The following is a 13,628-nucleotide window of genomic DNA, read 5'->3' as shown; positions in this document are numbered from 1 at the left end:
TCTGCAATCGACATACCACCAGCAACTGCTTGCAAACATTGTTGCAGCTTTTCTAAAGTGTAATCAAGGTAGTTTCTCGTTCCAGGTATTTTTTTTTTTATAACGTCTGAGCATTTTCTTGTCGAAAAAAAAAACGAATGAAACTTCGCACAAAGTAGCCCCACAGTGCATTTTTTTTTCATTTTCCGTTTATTCGTTATTAATTTTCAAAATTTTTTAACACTAACATGATATAATTGTTTATTAATATATAAATAAAAAATTTTGCACTTACGACAATTGTTTTATCAACGTCTTTGCATTTCACAGCTAAAGTTTCCACGCACACTTTTCGACGTCCGACGTTCTCGGAAAGTTGTTGACATTGGATAAACAAAACACACTCTGAGATTATTTTAAAATTCGAAAAAATGTTTGCAGTAATAGAGGAGACTTTTATCTTCAAATTCCACACATTTTTAACGTGAAAAAAATATAATACTGAATAGCAGCACTTGAAAAGTGCCAAATTCGAATTTGCACAAAGTAGCCCCCGCTGCACAAAGTAGCCCCACATGATGGTAGTTAAAATTTATTTTTACAAAGTTTACTTTTATATCGGGTAATTACAAAAGTTTTGAGTCTGATATGAAACATAATGAAAAAAGTATTTATTCCTCAATTAATAAATCATTTTCTATTATTTTCTGTATTTCTCTCACAGCGTTTCAGACAATTTTTATTCCACATCAAATCGACACTCATAACAACACTTCATTTATTTTCTATGCAATCCAGATCAAGCACAAACTTTTGATATTACCTAATGTTTACTTGATTTTGTTTCAATAAATAAAATATGTAACTTCCTGACAGAAACTTTGCTAAAACAACATCGGAGCATTTTTATTGCAAACTATAAAGATTTACCGTGTCCTTTAAAACGATGCTTGTAAATTATTGTAAATCATTTCAAAATTATTATCGTCAAATTTTCACATTTTCAGATATTTCATAATGTGTATTACTGAAAATAATTCACTCAATAAATTATTCTAATATTTCATACCCCCTGAAGATTTTTCATATTCTTAATAATTATATATTAATAATAATTTTTGTATGTTCATCAAGTAAGACAGATTTTTCCCGAATTTTGTAATGTTCTCTATCAGGTGTTTCCAAAGAATTCTCCAAACAGCTGTATTATTTCCAAATTTATTTGCTTTTTAAATTAATAACAGCAAAAAAAAATCGTTCATATGGTATAATACACGTCATAAATTCGCCTTAATGTTCCGTAATGTGAAGGAATAGTTACTAACATAGTCTACTTTGTTTCTGGTATGCTCTATAATATTGATTTTAGTCTCATAGAAACAAAACTGTCATTGTGTTATATGACAAAGCAATCGGTAAATCACTCATGTAGAACACGTAAATTAATGCAATAAAGCGTCGTTGTTGCTTAAATCTGCTTTTTTTTATCTTTATATATTTTTGACATATTTCCGTAATTTTTTTAGAGAACTCGAAAATTAAAATTACATTTGCATTAACTTTCTAATACTAATTGTGAAAGAAAGCATTTAAATAAAATACATACTTTTAAGCGATTCACTTAACATTTAATTTAAATAAGATACAATGAAAACAAATAAAGAAGAAATTACTATCATTATTAAATTCTAATTTTTTTATCCAGTTAAATTTTAATTTTTTTATCCAGTTAAATTTTAATTTTTTTCTTTTATTGAAAAGCAGAGATGGGAAGTTTGCAGTATATCTTATAGTGCAAGAAGAAAACATTCTGGTTTATAAATACAGAATATACGATATTTAAACCATTCATTTGACAACTTTTCATTCATATGGTAACGGCTTACCGAAAACTCTGGTTTTCAAAATTATTATTATTCTCATTTAGAAAAAATACAAAACTGAAAAATTAATGTAACCGTATAAATGATTTTTATGCTATCACGATAACTGTCATGATGGAAAGTATTGGGTACTTTTATCTAAAGTATCATGATAAAAGTACCAATTTTTACCACATTTACCAAATTTTATCCTACATTATGAAACACTATTTCATTGTTAATTTTACCAAAATCATTAGCAAAGCGTTTTAATAAAAATTACTGAGATTTTTAGCGTTCTCATAGAGCCAGAAACTCGGCAAATTTTAACATATTCTGCAGTTTTGAAAATTTTTTTTATTATGAATATAATCATTTGTTTTACAATATAGATAAAAACAAAATAAAAACCAAAAAACATTAGTAACTGATTTCACTAACTATTTTACCTACTCTACTTTTAAGTTTGATTGTAAGAGATTTAAATTTCAAAGGAACTGTAAAAAAAAAAAAAAAAAAAAAAAAAAAAAAAAAAAAAAAAAAAAAAAAAACATACATGAAAAACATTAAAAAAAATATAAGGAATTTATTCCAAGTGAATAATATAATATTTAAAATTTTAAACTGTATGAATTCCAGTGAAAACATTTCACTATTTATCCTTATAGTGAACCGTTACAATGTTTTATAAGAGATGAAAGAATAACGCCAATACGCAGTTTCAAATTGTAACAAACCGGAATATTCTTCAATAAAACTTTAAAAAACATAACATAATGAATACTCATTGGTATTTAAGAAGATAAAATTTATTCTAATAATTATTTTTTTTTATTAATTTCAAAACTAATTTAAATGTGGTGCGATATATAAACATAGTCTATAAAGTTTCATTAAAATAAACAAAACACACATAAATGATAATTAATATTAGTAGTATTCAAGATTGCGATTTTTATAATTCTCATTTTTATTATAAATATGTATAACCAAAACAGTATGATATAATTACAAATTCCAAAAGAACAAAGTATATTCGCTTTAAAAAAAAATTTTCAATATTAGGTAAACATGTCTACACTAACATTATATACAAAAATGTGAAACAAATAAAAATATAAAAAAATAGAAAAATATGAAAAACTTATATGGCATATTGTTGTGAAACATATCAAAAACTAAAGCAATAACTAAATGTTTATTTTTATCAAATATAAAAGAATGAAAAATTATAATATTATTTACTTACTCTTTGAGTTGGAAAGTATCTTACCTATTTTCAAAGTAATTTTACCTCCGATGAAAGTCTTAAATATTTTTTATAAAAAATAACTTACCATAACAAAAGTTATTTGTAACTAAGTGTTTCTGAATACAAATAAATTACTTATATGCATTATTAAGTGAAAAAAAAAATAACCTCACAGTACACTGATAATAAATTACATATGAATTAAAACATCTGATAGAATAAGTTATTAAAATCAGAATGTTTTGGGTTAAACAAGAACATTTTCAGATTTTAAATATTCTGAAAAGCACTAACTCTAGAATATTTAAAATGAACTAAATACAAAAAGAACAACTTACTTATGGCTATTTGATTGAGAGAGATATCTTGATAAGTTATTTGGATTTTACTGAGAATACTTTTTACGCATATTTTTAAGACACATTTGTATATTACAAAATATATATTTGTTTGATTTTCAAAGTTTTTCATTTTTAACTTCCTCAGTTTTAACTATTTGAAATATTGAACAAAACACTTTGCTTCATAAAATAAGATATATGAATATGTTTCAGAGTAAATATAATAAACTTTGCTTTCCACAAACAAAATTTGTTATAAAACAATCAAAAAGTTTTAACAATATATTTTTGTTGACTTTTATTAAAAAAAATTTAATCACTTTTAACAGCATTGCAAATTAACGAATATTTATTGTTAAAACATATATTATTTAATTTCATAAGAAAAATTAAATAAATTCAAGCACCATATGTTTTGTAAAATACATATTAATTTCATGTAAAATTAGTTTAAGTGAAATTTATCATTTAAAATAATCGATTTTTCATTAATGTATTATTTTCAAATATATTTTAGTATTAAGATATAAAAGCAAATCATATAAGTAAAAAGAACTTAGCTATATATTTTCTAAAAGCAGTTTTAATTGTTTAAATTTTAATGTCTAAAAGTATAATGAATTTTACTTAGTATAGTTGCTCTATATACTTCAATATGCATCCAGTATGGTGACAAAATCGTTAAGATAGTTTTTAATCATTTCATGATTTTAAAAAAATTTGCCAAATTGAATCGGAGTCACACTATGTGTAACCTATTTAATTATATACCTACTTTATTATAACCTATTTTATTATATACATATTTATACCAAATCCTATACAAAGTACTGAATCAACTAGCCAGCTTTAGATCATTATGGAATTAAAAACTGCCGTAATCGGAAAGTCGGAGCCATTATTAACTGAGAAGAAAAATATAGTCAAATCTATCAGAATATTGTAAAATTTACCGTGTTTCTGGCGCTATGAGAACGCCAAAAGCTCGGTAATTTTTACCGAAGCGCTTTGGTAATGATTTCGGTAAAATTAACAGTAGAATATGTTTTTGTAATATGTATTAAAATTTAGTAAATGAGATAAAATTTGGTAGTTTAATCATAATACCTCAGAGCACGCCATAAAAATCATTTATTTGGTTAAATTTACTCTTCATTTTTACTAAATGTGTGATATTAAGAACTATAATTTTGAAAAACCAGAATAACCATACATTTTGGTTTTATCAAAAATGTTTTTCATTTTTTTTCACCAGAAATGTCATTAACATACAGTACGTCAATTTTTCTGGAATTTTTTCTTCGTGTGTAATTATCCTAGACAATGTTAAAAACTTTTCTAAATTCGATTTGTTTCGCTGAACTTTTCATCTGTATTTTCGTAGTTAGATACTTCTTAAGCCATTTTAATAAAATTTCACTTTTCGTTAAATTATTGCTATACTGAAAACTGACCTTATAACATTACGAAACGGGGCTTTTTTTTAAAAAAAAATGGCTTAAATATTAAAGGTATAATGGTGGTTTTTCTATTATAATATAGGGTAAGATAACATACATATTTTAATCACATAAGAATTATATGCGAAATAATTTCTACTTAAAATTAATCAGTAACTTTTGAGCAACTTAATTGCAGCAAAATAATTTGTTAAACAAAATGTGTATTAATATGTCTTCTTTTAAATAATAAAAAAGTCGTTAAACTACATTTTTTATAGGAAACAATTCAAAATTTAGCACTTTTTTTTCTTAATATTCGGTTTTAATTCTTTGTTGTAGAAGCAGATTACACATATCACGATGAAAACTAGATTTTTTTTAAATGATAATTTTGTAGCATGTGTAAAGTTTTAAAACTAATGATAATTTATTTCTTTTAGAAAAATTGAATGTACCGTTTTCCTATTATGCTATTCCAGAAGAATAATTGAACTATTGCTTATCGTTTTCTTTTAAAAAATGTAAATTACCATAAACTATTAAGAAAGAGCATTCTAAAGTTGTAGGCAAAATTTACAAACGCATTTTAAGGGAATTTAACAAATTAACAATTGGTTTAAAATACTATGAATATATGTACTAAAAAATCTAAACTTAAAAACCTTTAAACCCTGATTTTCTTATTACGGTATTAATTAACAATGATTTTTGCAAAATAACAAACTTTAAGCATTTATTTTTAGATAAATAATTACGTAACAAATAATAATTCTATTATTAAATAAATAATACGAAAAAAAATTTCCTTAAAGGGGAAATTTCACATAATATTTGTAAATAATTTAAAATGTAAAAGCTTATCCTAAAATATTTTGAAAATAATACACGATTGTTAAATTTGTTCATATTTTAATCATAAAAAATTACTTACAACAATTACATACAACTTACAACAAAATATCGATTTATTTACATTTTTTATGGTTTTCCATGGATTAAAAACACTAATTAAATATGCAAATAATCATAATAAATAAATCATGCAAATTTTCTTTTTTAAAACTATTTCTATGTCTTCAAACAGCTCTCTATCAATTAGTAAATGAAATTTTAGATTGAACAAACAATCAAAATTTAAAGTCAAAATATTTTTTATAATGCTACAATTTATCTATCACGTTATGATAAATTTACGATAAATAATCTTTAAAAATAAAAAAGGGTTTGTTTGGTGGACTCAAGAAATTAAGTCCTTTTTATGACATGGCGAGAAGCGCTCATTTACTTAGCGTCTTTGTTTGTCAACAAATCTCTCCATGCAAGGCATCTTAAGAGAGTAATTTTTAATAAATATTTTAAGGAAAGTTTTTATAAAAATTGTAATTTTTTTAAATGCACTTAATGGAGGTTTTGATTTGCGAGCCAGTTGACTTTATGAAGAAAGTAAACACAGATTTATAAAATAAAAAAAAATCCAAACATTTAAAAGATAATTGAAAAAAAAATGTAAAAGAAAACACTTACTACTTAATTAAGCAAAATATGATTCAAAAAAAAAAAAAGAAATAGTGATAAAAATATAATTATACATTATAACGATGAAAACTGCATTCTATAATATTTTATTTCTATTTTAGTAGTAAGGTACTTAAAATTTCCTTTTTTTTTTTTTTTTTTTTCTTTTNTCACAAAAAAAAAAAAACATCTCCAACAAAAAATTGCCGGCATGATTTTCCTTTTTAATTTTATTTAAGTAAAACCTTGTTATGTCTATAACAGTAATAAAAATGTTTTGCAATATATAAAGATACACGTCTTACAGAAAAAATTTTTGCAAACTGTACGACAAATTCTGATTTTTTCTCATTTTCCTAAGGTTAAAAAAACATTTTACAACACACATTATAGAGTAACCAAATTTTAAAATATAACTTAAAATTATCCACACAAAAAAAAAAATTGTGTTAAAATTTTTTAAGAAAGAAAATAAAGAGTATAAAATATTTAACATACTTCTGCTCTCCTATTAAGGGGATTACTAAGGACAGCCAATACACTGGCTACAACGAGCACGAACTCCGTCAGCCAGGGGATCATAGCTGACCTGGCCGATCACGAAATCATGTTTTACATGAGTAAGTAACTAATACTAGACCGCTTAGCTTTTTAATATGAACTACAGAATTCAGTGTGGGGAACGCTAAGCAGTTGCCATGACAACGAATAATGGCCGTTGTTTGGTGACGTCACAACCGATTTGTGTCACTTGCAGTTAGATGACACGCCAGGACGAGCACGTGATTTACGGGACTGGGACAAACAGTGCACGACTATTTCACAACCTTGACCTTTGGCCCCTAAGGTAGGAAAAGCCCATGGAATCAAGAGTTGAATTGTTTGTAACCAAAAAAATTTTTTCCGTATGCCAACAAAAAACGAGTGAAAAGTTCCATTGATATGTGATGACACTACTTAATGATTATTCAAGCGTCTTTTTCATCGGCGTTGAATCGAGTGATGGTCAATCACGGGTACAAATCTTAAAGGGGAATAGAACTGTTAAAGTACACATTTCTAAAATTTAAAATTCAAATTATTGCTGAGTACATTCGGGGTCATAAAAAACTCTTCAAACAATTCGGGAAGCACTATTGTTACATGAGCAAAGATAATTTCAGATTTTCCTTCTTTCTTTATGACGCTTATTTTATACTAATCTTATTCTATACTAATCTAATTTTACAGTCTCAATATATTTTTATTTTACTTTTCATTTTACTCCTTTTTATTTACATTTATTTATTTGTTTCTTTTTTTAGAGTTTAAAGATTAACGATACGTTATCGCAAGTTGGAAAAATCATGTCTGAGTTGCTTGATGCTGAGTTATAATTAGATGGTTTATAATTAACTTAGTGCCATTTTTTGTATTTCAACGAGCATAATCAAAAATTTAACACATACTTACCTATAACTTACTCAATACTTAACTTACTTATAAATCTTCCTCATGAAAATATCAAATCAGTTATTTAAAATCCATATTAACAAGAAAAATTACTAAACGCATTATATATTTCTAACTAGAAACATATACACAGAAAAAAAGAGTTTCTCAAAATTGAGCAAAAAAAGTGTTAAAGTAACTCCAAAATAAATAATAATCAAATTTCAAAACCGTGTATTCATTTTTAAGCAAAATGCATGTTGAGAAGAAAATGTGTATAAGAGAGATGTTCGTTGGCAGCCGCTGGTTGCGAAGCAATAACCTCCGCGTTTCTAGTAGAATGATCTAACCACTTAAGTTACGAAAGACACAAAAACGTACTTTCTCTGAATAAACATACTTTATTTTCGATGGATTCGGATTTTTGATCCCTAAAATATGGGAGGTAGTCGCAATCGGGAAAATATGGTCCCCATAGTTTGGTCAGAAGGGCTGTCCAAAATTTGGACCCCTTAATGCTAATTTTTGCGTATTTCGCCATATCTCGAGAACTTTTCTTTTTAAGCGAATTTAAAAAAATTTTGCACACAACTATAAAATTCGTTTATCCAAAGATAATTCACTGACAAATATAACTTTTAGTAAATATTTATTATTTTTTACTATTTTATTTAATAAAATCCGAAAAAATTTTGAACTGTAGGGTATACAATTTGTTACAAAATTATAAAGAATGTAATTTAAATAGGCAAAATACAAAATATTAATGAAATCGCTTGAATAGTTCCTGAGAAATCAAATATTAAATAATCCCTATTTTAAAAATTAAATTTTATCAAGAATTATTCGACCGATTTCGCTCAAATTTTGTATTCTGTCATGTAAAATTAAACCCTTTAAAACGATGTAAAAAATTTTGCACCTTACAATTCAAAAATTTTTCGATTATTATTAAGTAAATTAATACAAAATAATAAATATTTAATGGAAAATAAATGAAAATTGTAAAATAATTTTAAAAAATAATAAATATTTATTTTGCATGAAATTATCTTTGAATAAACGAATTTTAGAGCTGTGTGCAAAAAAATTTCTATCCGCTTCAAAAATTCTCGAGATACGAAGAAATACGCAAAAAATAAAATTAACACGAAAGCTTTGGACAGCTCTCTTGACCAAAGTATGGGGACTATAGTTTGGGGGACAGAAATCCTAGTCCCTCGAAAAAATAGTATCTTTATTCAGATAAAGTACGTTTTGTGCTTAAATATAGTCTGCAGTAACTAATTAACATATTTCGAGGTGATTGAGTTCTAGAACGTGAAAATCCGATCATTAGGTGTGCGGAGGGGTGGCGTAAAAATGAAAAGAAGCGTTTGTATAAAAGGAGTTTATTTGCGTTTCCCTTTCGGGTGTAGAGCGTAGACTGTAATGGCGTACAAACATAGACTGCTTGCCAAGATGGCGTATTTACAGTGTGCCAAGTGGAGATGCTCCGTCGCCAAGAGCGTAGCTTACAAATACGGAACATCCCGCCCGGCGTTGAAATATGCATATGTTTCAATAAGGAAAAATATATATATTAAGTTACATCACTATTCTTACAAATGAAAGTAAAAGAAATAAAACAACTAAATAATCATTCAATTAGTAAATGAATACAATCAGTGTAATAATTAAACAGATACAAATGAACATTTCAATTCAACTCAAAATTATCTACAATAGGCAAAATGCAACTTTTTGAAATTGGCCTTCGAAAATTTCCTTTCGCTGTGCGAATATCTGCAACTCTAACGTTGCCATCTGAACCTGAAATTACTCTAATGATTCGACCTAAAGGCCACTGATAGGTTGGAAGTTGGATGTCCTTTACAAGAACTAGCATGCCAGGACATAAATTTTGCTTTTTGAGCAGCCACTTTGAGCGTTGTTGCAAATGGCTCAAATAACTGTTTTGCCAATGTCTCCAAATAGTTTGAACTAATTTTCGAACCCTTTGTCATCTATTTAGAAGATTGTCTCTTTTGTCGATGAAGTTAGGTTCTGGTATCGAATTTATAGGTTTTCCTATAAGGAAATGAGCCGGTGTTATAACTTGAAATTCGTCAGTATCAGTTGGTAGAGGAGTGAGAGGTCGCGAATTGAGGATACCCTCTATTTGAGTGATTACTGTTAAAAACTGTTCAAGCGTTAGTCTTGCGGAGCCTACCACTCTCTTGAAATGGTATTTAAAAGATTTCACTCCTGCCTCCCAAAGACCGCCAAAGTTGGGAGCCCTAGGAGGCAAAAATGTCCATCTGATGCCTTCGGAGGAAAGCATATTCGAAACGTCTTCGCTGCTTAACATTAGTTTGTATAAGCGTTTAAGTTCTGCGGAAGCTCCTGTAAAATTAGCCGCGTTGTCGCTAAAAATCATGGAGCTTCTGCCACGACGCGCAAAAAATCTTTTTAAGGTTGCGATTAGAGCTTCGGACGTTAAATCCGAGACATCTATGTGTACAGCTTTGGTCGCCATACATATAAATAAAGCAACATATATTTTTTGAAGAGTACCCTTTCTCTGACCCTTGTATTTAATTTCGAACGGTCCACATAAATCAATTCCTGCATTTAAGAATACTGAACTGGGTGTAACTCTTTCTGCAGGAAGGTCCCCCATAATTTGATTTGCGACAACTGGATTGTTTCTGAAGCATTCGACACACTCGTGAACGACCTTGCGTGCTGCATTTCTGCCACCAATGGGCCTATATTTTAAACGTACAGTATTTAGAAGGGCTTGAGGGCCTACATGGAAATCTCGTTTATGATAGTACTGAAATATGAACTCAACTATTTTATTTCCTGCCGGAAGAATGACTGGATGTTTCTGATTAAACTTTAAATTAGAATGCGCAAGTCTGCCACCTACCCTAATTAGTCCATCGGATGGATCTATGAAAGGATTAAGAAATTTTAGCTTACTGGTAGAGGGAACTGGCGATCGTTTTTCTAAAGCAGAGATCTCAGAAGAAAAATACTTTACCTGCACAATTTTTAAGAGTACATTTTCCGATTCCATGATTACTGTTCTTCCACATTCTTTGAAGCTTGGTTTGCGAAGGATTAACCTCAATCATCCTGAACATTTGTTTTCTATCTGCTGTAAATACATAAGCGTGTTTTCTAAATCTAATTAGGATCGAGAAGAGATCTTCTTGAAGTACTCCTCCCTTGCACAGTAAATCATTTAAAGAATGTCTACTGGAAGTTTTCGAACTCGCGTTGAAAACTACACGAAGTTTAGTAGTTTTGTTTGATGGGCGTAAGACACCGTGATGTGGTAGATAGTATCCGGTTTCGACACCTGAATTTTCCTTCATCTCTTCCATATGTTGTAATAATTCATATTCGCTGAGGAAATCTGAATAAAGCATTTGCATGGCGGGATCGCGTTCTAAACGCGTCCATAACTGGTCTAGTCTCTTTGATGCGACTGCCTTAGAATTTCCTAACATTTCTTCGGAAAAATCAGGTTTGAATGGCATTTCCACAACGTATCTACCATCCGGTTTTCTATAATGCGATTTAGCGAAATGTTCGTTACAATACTTTAATTCATCGCTGCAAGTTTCGTTTGATTCGATTTCTTCAATTTCCCAGAATCGTTTGAGAGTATTGTTAAGAATGTCTAAGTTTTTAGTTAAAAAACAATGTTTAGAAGTGTTATAAAAATTATTGTCTGAAATAACACCTGATACGAGATAACCGAAATAACTTGATTGCAAGAATGAGTTGTCTGCCAGTTTTATTTTATCGTCATTCAATAATGAAAAGAACAATTCTGCGCCTAATAGAATGTCTATTTTTTGAGGAATAAAAAATGATGGATCAGCTAATTTAACTTCCCTAGGAATGTTTAAGTTCGAAACATTTAATTTTTTAGAAGGTGTGAAATTTGTTATATTGGGAACAATTAATAAATCTATTTCCCAATGCGAATCCATATTTTCATTCGATAAAAAAGCAAATACTTTTTTCTTTATATTTAATGATGTATCATTCAAACCGCAAATAGGAATGTTTATTTTTTATTTTTTCAATCCCAAAAAGTCTGCAGCGGAGGAGGAGAGGAAAGAACTCTCGCTAGCTGAGTCAAGGACACCTCGTAAGGGTTTGAATTCTCCCCAAGCGTCTCTGACATGTATTATTGCTGTGTTTATCAAAATGCTCTTATTTCCGTTACAGAAAAACGAAAGACGAGGGTTTTCTGGCACCTGCATATTAATTGCTCCTGAATTGTTAATTTGTGGATTTCTTTCTCGAGAGAGAGTAGGCGTCGCGAGTCTGGTTTCACTTTGAATGTTATGACTAGTTGTCATGATTGACGGTGTAGAATATTCATTAAGCAATGTGTGATGATTCAATTTTTTTTTACTCACAAAACAAGCACTTTTCGAATTGCATTGATTGAAAGGAGGGAAATCGCTTAAACAATTATAGCAGAGCTTATTTTTATTCACCAAATTTATTCGTTCTGATAATTTCATCGTTTTAAATTCATCACAATGATATAATGCATGTGATGGAGATTTACACGCGAAACATAATTTTTGAAATTTGTTCGATTTAACTAAAAAGGACTTCAATCGATCAGAATTAAATTTAGATGGGATGTTCGCATTAATACTGTTTAATAATTGGTATCTTCTTTCTAAAAATTCTAAAAATGTGTCAAAATCAGGAACTTCATTATCTTCAAGAGTCAATTCAAATTGTTTACAATTTCAATTGTTTAGTTTCGCGATCTAATTTATCCAGAATGATATTTAATAAAAAAACATTAGAAAGTTTGTCTCTATTAAAATCTAGTATTTTTAATGATCTAAGATTTTTCTTGATATTGTCCAAAATATTACGAAGTTCTCTGGCAGATTCTTGTTTAATAGGTTGGATTTTAAGTATGTTTTTGATGTGGCAATCAACTATAAGTCTTTTATTTTCATATCGTTGTTCTAAGGCTTTATATAATGATTCAAAATTATAGTCTGACGTTTCTACTACCTTCGCTTCACCCCTTAAGGATCCTCGTAGGTAATGCAGTTTTTCGTTTTCCGAAAGTTCCGGATTCTCACTAATTAGGCTATTGAATTGCGTTTTGAACAAGTTCCATTCCTCGAATTTTCCGTTGAAAAAAGGAAGTGAGATTTTCGGGAGTTTAATTTTCGCCTTTTTAGGCTGATCACTGATAATAAAATTATCAACACTTTGATTTTGCACAATGTCAATGTTTATAGTTTTTGATTTATTAATAGAGGTTTAGAGGCTTACCTCTAATTTTTGAATGTCGTCATCCACTTCGAAGAGAGAGGCCTCGACTTTCTGGAAATCTTCTTCCTCTGCGATTTTGTAGTAGTCATCTCTTAGCGTTTCGAATTTCTGTTGGATACTAAGCACAATATCCAATTGAGCCTGGAGCTCAGAAATGTCCATATTGTCTAGACCTTCGGTGAGGACATTATTTAGTTTCGTAAGCTGGTTTTTAATGCTGCCACGCTTGCGGTTTAAGGCCATGATATTTGCCATATTTTAGCGGGATGAATTTATTAAATTCAATCTAAAGCGTTTATTCAGTATTCCATAGGTTCTGGATCACCTCCGTCTCGCTTAGGACCAAAATGTGCGGAGGGGTGGCGTAAAAATGAAGAGAAGCGTTTGTATAAAAGGAGTTTATTTGCGTTTCCCTTTCGGGTGTAGAGCGTAGACTGTAATGGCGTACAAACATAGACTGCTTGCCAAGATGACGTATTTACAGTGTGCCAAG

The 13,628-nt window shown here is 28.8% G+C and overlaps 2 protein-coding genes across 2 annotated transcripts in view; both read right to left on the bottom strand.

Moving 5' to 3' along the window:
- The window catches only part of LOC107455240 (vascular endothelial growth factor A), a 58,499-nt gene extending 50,873 nt beyond the window's left edge, over nucleotides 1-7,626 (bottom strand). The window contains exon 1 of the mRNA XM_016072743.3: nucleotides 6,890-7,626. Coding sequence (XP_015928229.1) covers nucleotides 6,890-6,973 — 84 coding nt within the window. The 5' untranslated portion in view covers nucleotides 6,974-7,626. The remainder of the gene's footprint in view (nucleotides 1-6,889) is intronic.
- Nucleotides 7,627-9,824: 2,198 nt separating this feature from the next.
- On the bottom strand, nucleotides 9,825-13,390 carry LOC139427012 (uncharacterized). Its single transcript, XM_071187294.1, has 3 exons — nucleotides 13,136-13,390; nucleotides 10,851-11,844; nucleotides 9,825-10,759 (listed from the first exon to the last, which is right to left on the bottom strand). The coding sequence occupies exons 1-3, from the start codon at nucleotides 13,388-13,390 to the stop codon at nucleotides 9,825-9,827; spliced, it is 2,184 nt and encodes a 727-aa protein (XP_071043395.1).
- Between the last annotated feature and the right edge of the window lie 238 nt (nucleotides 13,391-13,628).

The sequence above is a fragment of the Parasteatoda tepidariorum genome, chromosome X1 (assembly GCF_043381705.1).
Source record: "Parasteatoda tepidariorum isolate YZ-2023 chromosome X1, CAS_Ptep_4.0, whole genome shotgun sequence".
NCBI lineage: Eukaryota > Metazoa > Arthropoda > Arachnida > Araneae > Theridiidae > Parasteatoda > Parasteatoda tepidariorum.
This window is presented reverse-complemented; position numbering and strand designations above follow the sequence as displayed.